The following is an 11,953-nucleotide window of genomic DNA, read 5'->3' as shown; positions in this document are numbered from 1 at the left end:
ATGCAGAATGCCGAAGTAGCTCATCTCGGCGGGGAGTGTGCACCAGCGCATCCCTCCGGCGAGGATGGACACCGGCATCACTGGGCTGCAAACAGTACGTCGCGTTCCCCTCTTGCGGCCTCCTCTCCGGCTCACCATGAGAAGCAACTGCTTCGCAACGCCGCTGTAGCTACAGCAGCGATGGCCAGAGAACCTCTGCTTCCCCTGCCGCTCGGGGCGAACTCGGAGTTCCCCGCTACCGATCCTCTTTCCCAGGGCGACTGTTGTGTCGCCGTCAAGCCGAAGAACTCGATGCGAACGCCTGCATTCCAGATGTTCTCAACTGAGCCTGGGTCAGCTGCGCGTTCCACGAACGCAGACGAGGAGGCGAGAGAGTTCCAGCGAACTGGACCTGCGACTGACGGGGTCTCGCTGTCTTCCGTCTCTTCCCAACCATGCACAGGGTTGCATCCGCGATTGGAAGCGGCTTACGCTTTGATCGAGAGCGGAAGGGAGCGGCACGACGATGGGCGCCGCACATGCTCGGGGGAGTGTTCTTCCGCTGGTGAAGGACAGCCTGATTCAGTGACAGAATCGGAAATTTTGTATCTGGTGCCCAACGCGCCTGCGGGCCTGAGTGCTCTCTCTGCACAGAATGTCGATCGCGTCTGGGATAAAGAACAGTCGGAACCATTTGGTACTGGGGACTCGATCAAAACCCTTCTCCACCAGACCCGAGAGGTTTTGTCCTCGTTCGCGCGCAGTGGACATCCCTGGACGCCGTCTTCACCGGAGTCGCCAGAAGGATCTGTTCCCCAACCTCGGGGGCGCGTGGTCCCACGTGCTCGGCTCCTCGCGGGAAATCGAGTGGCCGCCGAGGCTGAGCAGGAAGACGACCGGCTGTTCCTTGCGAATGGAAATCGCCTTGGAGGGGCCGTCAGCCCGTCGGGATCAGGTATTGACTGCCGCCTGTCGAGTGAAAGAAGCGCGCTTCTCACCCCGGAAGGGGCTGCTTCGCGGACGCCTCAGAGAACCCTGAGTGTATCTGCGCCCCAGAGGACGCTGCGTTTAACGACGCCGCAGGCAATCATCGCCATGGCCGAGCCTCTGGGTGAGGATGCGGACGAGCCTTTGTGGTCTCCGCGACCACCCGCCGCTTCCACAGTGGGCGGCGCCGGCCCTTACTTGCCGAGCTCGGCAACAGTCTCCCGACACGTCGACGAGCGAGCGTTCGGGAACCGAGCGGACGTCGGAGAGGACGAACTGCTGAAAAGGAGATACGAGCACTTGCAGAGGGTCTCATCCATTCCGACTGTGGGCTCCGGGTCGCGGAATTTGTCGCCTGCCGCGTCCTACATAGCGGCTGCAGCAGAAGCGATCGCGGCGGACTTTGGCGACGACGACGAATGCGTGGAAGACAGCTCGATATCTGTTGGACGCAACACACACGTCGAGCAGGGGCTGCACGGGAAGGACACGGGGGTACCTGGGGATTTGAGTCGGCAGTTTTGCAACTTCAGTTCGAAGTTCCGAGGCCTCCCGCCGAAGCCGCCCCTCCCTGAAGGTCTCATCCCCGCGGCCGAGGCGCCGACGCTGGCCGGAGGGAGCTCGTGCTGTTCTGCTGCCTCGGCCCCGGCCGAGCGACTCGTTGGCGACGCGCGGGCGCTGACAGAAACGCCTGGGTCAAGTGGGAAGAACTGCGACAGGCCACAGGTGAGAAATCTGGACGCCGCGCACGGGCCAGATGGGAAGACTGACGGGTCTGGGAAATCGTCTCCGGCCGAGAAAAACGCCGCTTCATGTGGCGAGGCGGCGAGCGCTCCGATCTCCCGAACCCAGACTGCCGGCCGTCTTTCCGAGGTCTATTTGGCTTCGCTGTTGCAGCCGACAGACGTGCTGCTGGACCGGACAGCCGCGCTGAGTGCTGCGGTCGCAACTCCCGAGCTGTACGTACGCCTGACAAAGTCCTTCCACAACCAGAGCACCCGGCGAGACTGGACGAGCGATCGAGAGTTCGCGTACAGCTGCACAAACAGCAGCTGCAACGGGAGTGTCCCGTGTGAAATTGTGTCACCATCCATCGACCTTCTTCCTGTCTTCTTTTCTTCTTCCCGGCATGCACCCGAAGTGCTGGCCCGTGTGGCGCCGGGAGTTGCAGCCGCGTCTGTGATGCCTGCGGCTGAGGCAGACGGCGTGCTTCATTTTTGTTACCGCGTCTCACTGGAGCCGAAACGCCCCGTTGTCCACCAAGTCGCCTTGCCATCTGAGGCGAACCATGTTCAGGAACCGTGTCTAAAGTGCTGTCTCTCTGTTTCTCTGTTCCCGTCTCGCCCCGAAGACAAGGCCGCAAACGACTCTCAGGGTCTTCGCTTCTCGCCAGTGTGCACATGCAACCGTGGACAGTGTCGGCTGAACGCCGGCGACCAACCAGATGCTGGCGCAGTTGCCGACCCCTCAGGCGCTGTCGAGGAATCCATCGCCAGCTGTCTCCCCTTTCCGCCGTCTCTGTCTCCCTGCACGAAGCGATCTCTCCCTTCCGCGTCTCTCTGCGATGTTTCGGCGGAGCTGACTCGCGCCCCGCCTCTGACGTTCGCCGGTCCCCCTGCGTTCTGGGGCTTTGAAGGTCCGCGGGCCTCCTCAGTACTCTCCTCTGGAGAAAACCGCTCACCCACACCCAATGCATGCAGCGATCCTGGAGCTGCGCCGACGCACCCCCTGTCGTCCGCCAACCCGCAGCTGAACGGGACCAAAGACGCAGACGGAGACATGGACTTGCCGGGGTCTTCGCAGGCGTCGTCGCATGCAGCGGCCGGGAAAACGGCGGCGCCCTCTGCGCTCGAAGCACCTGGACCGGCCAAGCGCCGTCGCCTTGACGCATGCAGCGACGTTGAGGCTTCGGCCGCCCGCAGAGCGCGGCCCCAGGACGCGTCCGTCGACGCGATGCTCGCCGAGATTTCCAACCAGTCCTTCTTCTCGAGCGGCACCTGCAGGGTTCCAGCGACTGTCTACGGTTTCCGAATCTCCCGCTACATCGCTGCGGCGGCGCGCGACGCGACCATCGCCGTTTCCGGGGCCAAGAACCTTGCCGGTGCATGCACTCCTGAGACGGAAGCTCCGCTCAGCAACGCATGCAGCCTGCTGGTTGTCCCGGATGACAAATCGCCAGGAGGCGGCGTCCAGGCGGAGCCGGCGCCTCCTGGGAAGTCTCCGGACTCCTGCCCCCGTGCGCCCGTCTTTCTTTCTCCCGCGTCGCCGCTCGAGCAACTTGTGTGTTCGAGAGATCCACCCTCGCGCGTGAGTGTCGTCGCCGCGAAACCGCGCGGCAGCCTTCCCGCTTCGGGGACTGCCTCGCGAGTCGCGACGGCTGCGACAGGCAGTGTGTGGGTTCAGCGATCCGACAGCACTGCGGGGGTCTGCCGACCAGACGAGGGCGTGTGGGTAATTCGGCAGGCTGGGACGGGCGTTCCTTTGGCCGTTCGCGCGGCGGTCGCGTGTGACGGGGCAGACAGCCCGTCTGTGCGCGACGCCGGGCGCGCAGATCTCTCTGGCGTTTCGCGAGGCGGCGACGAATCCGCAACGGAGGGCGGGCCTAGTGCCACAGGTCGCCGCCGACGCATGTCCGTGTCTTCGGCCCCTCCGGGAACGCCGGGGCGAAAGCTCCTGTCGAGCGGTCGACGGCCCGCGTCTCCGGCGTGGCGCGCCACCAGAGGAATGAGCCGTCCGGAGACGCCCGACATGGCACTAGGCCACCGGCGGTTAGCCAAGGAAAACGCTGGGACTGTGGGCGCTGTAGGCGCCCTTGGCGGAGCCGTAGGCGACTCGGGATCGGCGAGCGACGAGGCCGCGCCGCGGTTGTTGGAACGTTTCTTTTTCGTCGATGCCCATGCCACCTCTGCGGCCGAGCCGATGCCGACGCGGCTCAGGCGTGTTCGGCAGATGGCGTGCAGCTGGTTCCGGAACAAGAAACTCCAGCAGAGTCTGTTTCAGTGGAGGTCGCATTTGCGTTATCAGGGGGTTGACGCTATGCGAACGCATACGACGCGACTGGCTGCGCCGAGCCCGTTCCCTGGAGACACGTCCCCGTCACTCGCGCGGAAATCGGGTGAAGCTGGCGGCAAGGACGTGGGCGTCGGTGGAACGCGGGCTACACGCAGTCAGGCGCGCGGCACAGAGACGGGAGAGGAAGCGGGCGAAGTGCCAGGCGCGGAAAACCCTCTTGGCATCCTCCAGGAGGCGGAGGCCGAAGACGAACGCATTCGCCATTTGCATGCGCTGGCCCGCGCTTTGGTGGCGCGGTTGACGGCAGTGGCTGAGCCGCTCCCGCTCTGCGCCGGATGCTGCGAGTGTTTGCTTTTGTCGACTGTTTTCCCTTCCGCAAAAAGAACCGACGAGAAGATGGCCTGCGGACAGGACTCCGCTGGCGCCGACGCGGATGAGGAGCGCGTGGAAGAGGAGCAAGACAAAGGCCCCTCGGCGGTCGCGCATTCCACCGGCAACGAGGGATCCTCGAAAACCGAGGGCAGATCGTGCACTGACTGCTCGTTCCGCCTGGGCCTGCGGTGGCGCGAAGACGCCTTCGCCTTCGAGTACTTTGTCGCAGTCTGCTGCCGTCGGAACGCAAAACCCGACAGGCGGGCGGACCTGAATCGCGGGAGCCTTCCGGACCGTGCACGATCTGCAGCGGATCACGTGGAAACCAGGTGGAGTTCCGACGCACAAAAAAACGACGAGGGAGGGAGCGGCGACAGCTTCGAGGCCGAGGTCCAGGCTGACGGCGGGACGAAGGCGAAGAGCGAAGGCGGGAAAGGCGGCAGCGCGGTTGGCTTTGGACCGTGGCAAAAAACCCCGTCGAGGGCGACCGGAGACGCAGTGAATCGCGTGTCCACAGCTCAAGGAATCGACTTCGCGCCGGGGGGTCGGGGAGGAATGAATGCAGAGTGTGGCGACGAACGCGCGTACATTTTCGTGTTGCTGCACGACGTCGTCCAACCTTGTGTCTTTGATTTTGTGTCCGTTCAAGTCGCTTTTCGGGCCGTCCTTTCGAGGCTCCTGCCGTTCATCGCCTTCCGCGACGCGTGCTGGGATTTCCTCGTCAGAGACAGTCCAGACTTCCGCGCGCTCCTCTCCTCAATTGTCGCGCAGCGCGGTCTCTTGCAGGAGGCTCGGAGCGCAGAAGCCGGAGAGCTCTCGCCGGAGATTTCGGCCACGTCGGTGGCGGGGCCTTGGAGCCACAGCGGAGGTCAGCAGACACCTGCGCTAAAACACCTTCCGGCGTCGACACCATGCGGAGAGAACGAGACGGCGGAAGCCGAAGGAAAACGCGAACCAGCCGAAGAAAACGGAGACTCGGGAGGGTCGGCAGAGCCGCAGGTGTCCGACGCGTCAGAGTGCGAGGAGCTCTGTAGCCTGCTTCGACGCGTTTCGGCAACGCCCTGTTCTCTCGTTCACGCAGTGGAATCGCTGATTGAGGATGGCGAAGAGGCGACTGTCCAGGCGCCTGGACAGCCTGCGGTTCAGCCCCCCTTCAGCATCGCGAAGCGCCGCCACACGGCGCCTGGGCTCGAGACGATTCTGCGGCAACTCCTCTTTTCGTCCCAGCCTTTGGCGAATCAGCCAGGGAAAGGCGCAAACTCGCGGGCGTACAGGAAGCGCGGCGGCGCAGCGGCAGCGGCAGATCGCCGCGGCCCGGGAGGCGTGGGAGGGAGCGCAAGTCACGCACCCGTCACGCTCGACGCCGAGACGCACAGCTTCCAGGAACGCATTCAGCAGCTCTTGGACGCCGAGGCGTTCAGCGTGAAGTGTCGGTACTTTGCGGTCCCCGTGTCGGCGTCGCGTCCTTCCTCTCTCAAAGAAGACATCTTCCTCGCGTTCCTCTTCCCCACGCAGCATGCGATCTGTTGGCGGGGCGGGGGCGACGTCGGGGAGTTCGCGAGGCCCGCAGGGCGCGTGGAAACGGCGCCGGCAGAGCAACGCCACGCGCTCGCACGGAGCACAGCCACGGCGTGCATGCGCGGAGTCCTTCAGCGTCTCTGGCCCGGTCGCTGGCCGTGGACAGAAGACGACAACGGACTGCCCTTGAGTGCGGCGGAGGCCTGGGAGCAGGAGATGGGCTGCCGTGTCCTCGAAGAGATCGACAGTGAACCCAGGCGGGAGGGGGAGGCGTGGGTCTTCGAAGGAGGGTGCGTGACCGCCGGCGAGAGATGGGATCAGGACTCGAAGCGCGGCGCGGGTCCTGTCAAGAGCCAGAGCGAGGCGTGTGTTGCCGAGATGCTTCCACAGGCGGTCGCAGCTCCAGAGTCCGAGCTCGATGAGCAGCTGTCGGCGGGTGCCGAGCCGTCGCGCAGGGACAGACCCGACGCCAAGCTGGACGCAGACAGCCTGGGGAAAGAAAAACGAGGCTTTCTGGACGACTCCAGTGGAACACTTCGCAGCTTTGCATGTGTTGCCGAAGGCGACGGCGCTGTCTCCTTGGCCGATGCCTCTTTGGCCGATACATCGCGCGACCGAATTTTCTTCGACCGCACTCCGGGGCGGGCGACCGACATTGACGGCCTCGGCGCCGCCGGCTTTGGTCGAAGGCCTCAGGGGGACGTGCGCTGTTTCCTCCTCCCGAATGCTGGTGTCTCCGTTCTCCCCACACCCCTCCCGAAGTTCAGTTCTTTTGGAGTCTCCAATGCGAGCGCCGGCGACGCGCCCCGGACTTGCGTGAACGATTCGGATGCGTTGTCTTCCGAGTCGTCGGAGTCGGCGGCTTCTCCGGCCTTGACAGGCGCACCTGAGCCTGCAGGCGTCGTTCTTCCTGACATGGGCAGCCTTTCGGCAACCGCGGAAATGAAGGGTGGCGAGAGCAGCGCTGCGACGGACTCGGAGGCGACTCCGTCGAGGACGACCCTCGGCGACGTCCAGGCCGAGGCGGTCTCCAGTCTGAGCTCGAAGGCCCTCGCTCGCTCGCCGGCAGTCTCTGGGCACTCGGAGACGCGAACCGTCGCGGGGACAGGCTGCGACTCCACTGCGACGATGAGCTCCTCGGGGCAGCCCGGCTCCTCGGCCGAAGAAGATTCGTCCGGCGCCGAAAGCGTCTCCGCGCCAGCTGCGCGGAGGAGTCCAGGCCCCACCTGGGCCGCGCTCGCGCCGTCACCTTTCCCGGTGAAGCCGATGGAGAAAGCCCCATTCAAGACTCGCGGGCGAAGTCCGGGGCCTGGACCTGCGGCTGCTGTCTCCGCCCGACCTGCAGGCCTGTCCCCTGTGAGTCCGAGCGCCCGACGTCGCCTGTGGGCGACAGACGCCGAAGTGACGAATCTGCGAGACGGTCTCGACTTCCGCCTCGACTGGGGCTCAGACTGCGACTACGGCAACGGGGGGAGCTCTGAAAGCGACGGGAGCGACGATTCAGGACTTACCAGCGGAAACGAAGCGGCGCCTCTGGAGGCTCAAGGCGGGCGACGTAGCGTGAAAAAGAAGGGCCATCTGCACACCTTCGAGGAACCAGTCGCGGAGGACGAGATTTTCGGTCTCGCTCAAGGGACCGCGCCCCCGAGGGGCGACGCCACGGGCGATGGCGACAAACCTGCAGACGGTCCGACAGCCGCTGCGGGGCTGAGGGCGTGGGAAACGGCGAGCGGGACCGACCTTGCCGCGGCGCTTCGAGACATTTCTTCGCTGCGCTCGCCGCCAGGGCTCTTGACGCTGCTGCGCCACTTGGCCCAGCCCCAATTCGCAGCTGGTCTGGGGCTGCTCGGGGCAGGGCGAGGGTCGCCGGCGCAGCATCTGGGATCTCATCTCGACGGGACGGTGTCGCCGGCGCCGTACGTGTCTGGGGGTCATGCGCTCCGACCGAGGCGAGGCTCCGACGTGTCCATTGCAGCCGCCGAGCAGCTCGTCAAGGCGCATGCATCGGCTTCGTCTGGGGAGGATCGGAAACTGGGACTGTCTCCTCCAAGTGCGGACCCACGCCACGAGGGCGACCACGGAGTCCGCGAGGAGACGCCGCGGTCTGCTCGCGACACGCAGCTGTCTCTCCACAAGCGTCTGCGCATGGCGAGTCTTCCGCAGGAATCAAGACCCGGGCAAACCCGAGGCGTCGGGCTTTCACTGCCGGCGGCTTTTCTCTCGTCCTCGGCAACCCACGCCCCCGCACACCCGGGCGGATACTCGCCGTCGAGCCGAGGGACGACGTCCGCGCCGGACGTCGCGGCGCTCTTCACGGCTGCGGCCAACTCGCCTTCGTCCGGCACGCCATGGAGCAGCGCGCACGCGCACTCGTCTCTGCCAGCGTCTTCGCCCCGCCGGCGACTCGCGCAGCTCCTCGCGGCTGCAGGAAGTTCCCCCACCGCCAACCTGTCCATCGCAGCGCCGGGGTCTCCGGGTCCCCCTGGGGCGCGTGCGGACGCCCGCGAGGGCCCCGTGGGGGCGTGGGAGTCTCCAACTAGCCCTGGCGGAGGGTTCAGCGAAAGGCCGAGTGCTGGTCTTGCAAAGCCGGGAGATGCGGCCGGACCCGTTCCGGGATCCATTGCAGCCATTATGTCGGCTCTCGCGCAGCACGTGAATCAACGTTCACGCCAGGTTCCCCGGGGCTCTTCAGGGAGTTCGCCGGTGTTCAGGAGCGGCGAACAGCGAGGGGAGCTCGGGCTCGCCGTGGACGCTCCGGCGCTTCGAGGCCCGCAGGCGTCTGTCAGTGGCATGGGCGGTCAAAGATCCCCGGTGGGAACCCCGATGGGGTTGGCGCCTTCGCTGCTTGGAGGATCCTTAGAACAGGCTCCGCAGGCGTCCGGCGTGTCCCCGCGAAACCTCGCCCAGTCCGCCCCACTGGCCGCTGCTGCTGAGCTTCTCGAGGCAGCAAGGTGCGCAGTTGCTCCGAGGGCCGCGGGCGAGGGCCTGGCCGCTGGGGCCGCGCGTGCCGGCGGTCCGAGCCTGTTGCAGCTCGGCGATGAGGAGGGTGACGCCGCCGCCGGCGCGTTGGGCGCCAGGGGGACGACACCGAGGGACGTGCTGGCCGGGAGTTCGGCCGAGGCACGGCAGCAACTGTCTCTGCTCTTGGCTGCTGCGGAGGCGGAGGCAGGCTGTCGCGGTCTCGACGCGAGAGAAAGGACACCGCAGGGGGTATCGCCCGGCGACCAGCAGCGCCTGCTGGCGGCGACCGCAGCCTTGCACACTGCGGCTCTGGAGGCTGCGAGTCGACTCCGAGGCGCCGCAGAAGCCTGCGAGCCCCGGGCGGCGCTGCCGGCGTCGGACGCGAGGCCGACACTCGGGGGAAGCGCTCCAATCGACGTTCAGCTGGAGACCCTGAAGCGCGCTCTAGGGATTTCCGGGTTGTCGGAGGGCGCGACGCCCAGGAAGGCAGTGGCGAGCAAAGCCGGGTCGCCGCGTGCGGCTCCGGATCTGTTGGCGGCAATTGCAGGCGAAATCGCCGCTTCAAACGCAGGCTCTCGCGCAGGCGCGACCCCTGCCCTCGCCGCCCAAATGGGGACGAACCCCGACGGCGGGGCGTCGCCTCTGGGGATGGCCGACCTCGCCGGCTGGCCGCAGCTCGCGTCCCGGGCCCCGCGCGGGCGCTCCGAATCCCCTCCGCACCCCGCCGCGCCGCTGCATGCGCATGCGCCTGTCCAGACGGCAGACAGCGGCTCAGCCGGGTCAGTGGACAGCGAAGGCGGCGTGCGCGCGGGGGACGGCCGCCGAGCGCGCGGGGCCGGGGCGGGCACGCGCCGCGAACGCCGCGACAGCAGCAGCTTCAGCGAAGACTCGCACTGCGAAGATCCCCTAGGGGGAGCACCTCTGGGGAGCGCTTCCGGCGCCCCGAGCTCGGGCGGAGGGTCGCCCCGCGCCGGTGGCACCGGCGAGGAAGACGAGCTGGTCCCCATCGGGGCTCTGCCGACTGGGGTCTACTTCGACGTCGCGAGGCGGCTCTGGCGGTGCCAGTGGCGGGAGGACGGCCGGCTGAAGAGCAGCGGTTTTTCGCTCAAGCACTACAAAACGCTGGAGGCTGCGCGGGCTGCATGCATCCTCTACAAGTGCGCCATGACGAACACGCCCGTGGACCCCGCGTGGATGGTCCCCGAGTACATTCCCCTGTCGATGGCGAGCAAGCGCCTGGTCAAACAGAGACAACAGGCCTCGGGGCCGCACGCGACGCTGGCGAGCGTCGCAGGCTCAAGCGCCGGCGACAAGTCGCGCGGCACCGACGAGGATTCGAGTGCGCTTCACGGCGCCTCGCGCAGGCTTCGCGCAGACGCCTCTGGCGCCTTGTCTCCGAGCGGCAGGGGACTCGCGGGTGTAGACGAGGAGACCGGCAGGCGGAGCGTCGGGGGTCAGCTCGAGTCGTCCCTGCCCCGCGGCGGCCTTTCTCTCGGACTTCACCTCCCCTCAGCGGCAGAAGGGGAGGCGTCTCCGTTTTCGCCGGCTGCGCGACTCCTGGCCGGTGCCGACGGCCTCGGCCTCGAGGCCCTCTTGGCCGCTGCCGCGGCTGAGGCGAAGCTACGAGCGAGCGTGAAGGCGGGGGCGTGCCCGAACTCGGAAGATCCGCGCGTGCTGCTCAAACTTTTGGAAGAAGCGTCGCGGCAAAACTGACCGCGGCGGAGGCTGGGACGCACGGGGTGGAGGCGAGTCCCTTCTTCTCGCGGTCGTGGCAATCAACCCTGTGGCGGACGACAAACGTGATTGCTCCAGACGGTGTCCTGACGCATGCGTTCGAACAGGGCTGACGAAGGCGCCTTGGGACGAAAAACAAAGATCTGGGGACAGCGAAGTGCGCTGTTGTGAGGACCGCGGGGTTCCGCGTAGGACGGCTGGTCTGTTGTTCAACTCGCGTGTTCAAAACGGTTTCGGTACTTGAGTGATTGCGTGAAGTGTATGGAAGCAGCGACGTCTCTCACAACGCAGGCATGCATGTCGTTTAAAATGGGGACCGGTGTGGGAGTGCGGTTTGGTGCGTCGAAAATTGTTTTCAAAAGAGAGTCCGGCGACGGCAGGGGTGATACGGAGAGTCTCATTTTTCCTTGCCGAAAGACCCTTCGGGGATCGCGTCGTCGACGTCCCGGTTTTTGGGAGCGACTCGCCTGGCGATCGTCGTTTTTCCGACCGAGGTTGGCGGGAGGGACACAGCTGTTCCTTCTGCCTGGCGAGAACCTACTCAGGTACACAACTAAGGAAACACGCATGCATTCTGATGCATAACTGTATAAGTGTGTGTTGCAGGAAGGCGGTAAAGTGCCTTTTTTTAGTGAGCGCGTGGTGGATGTGTCTACGTTGGTGTCCGGAAGTCCAATTTCGTTTCTCACTTCTTGTCTGCGCGTGCGACTGATCCACCGATCGCCGCTCCCTTTGTCTCCCGCTTGGCAGGTGTGCCGTTTTCAGGTTTTCCTCCTTTCTGTCGTAGCTTCGATGAGTGTATCTATTTTTGTCAATCCGAAGCCGAGAGTGCTAAACTCACAAACAGGAAGAGATGCGCCACACGCATTCATAGCGTCAGTCATTCACAAAGACACCTGCGGGGATGTCGCGAGGCACAGTTTGCGCGAGGCCTCGCCTCGATACCCAAGTCAATCCCGTTCCAGCAAAAAAGACGCGAATGCAGGTGAATCCCCCCCCCCCCCCCCCCCACAAAGCTGCGTCACAGAGATAGGCGGGCATCTCTAGCTGGCTGGTGATGCAATGCACAGGCCACGAATAGATTCCTGTTTACCCATGTAATATATATATATATATATATATTTGTATAACTACAAAGACATGTGCTCAGTTGGAAACCCTATTTGAACGCCCCTAGCGCACGGCACTGCTCCTGGTGTCCCCCTTTACACGCTGCGTTAAGCCTTTCATTCCTAACTCTCTGGGACACTGTACATACGTATGTACATATATATATATATATATATATATATACCACCTTTGGACCGGAGTTTTTTGGCGCTCTCGGCACTGCTAAACTGGAGCACTGCTGCGTGTTCCATGAAGGGAACGGCGCTGCGTAAGGGGCCTA

At 65.0% G+C, this 11,953-nt stretch overlaps 1 protein-coding gene across 1 annotated transcript; it reads left to right on the top strand.

Moving 5' to 3' along the window:
- Positions 1–10,542, top strand: NCLIV_034610 (uncharacterized protein; the record flags this gene model as incomplete). Its single annotated transcript, XM_003883662.1, has 1 exon — positions 1–10,542. The coding sequence occupies one exon, from the start codon at positions 1–3 to the stop codon at positions 10,540–10,542; it is 10,542 nt and encodes a 3,513-aa protein (XP_003883711.1).
- Positions 10,543–11,953: the final 1,411 nt, after the last annotated feature.

This window comes from Neospora caninum, chromosome VIII (genome assembly GCF_000208865.1).
Source record: "Neospora caninum Liverpool complete genome, chromosome VIII".
In the NCBI taxonomy this organism is placed as follows: Eukaryota; Apicomplexa; class Conoidasida; order Eucoccidiorida; family Sarcocystidae; genus Neospora; species Neospora caninum.
The sequence above is the reverse complement of the archived record's forward strand: the minus strand, read 5'-3'. Positions and strand labels throughout refer to the sequence as shown.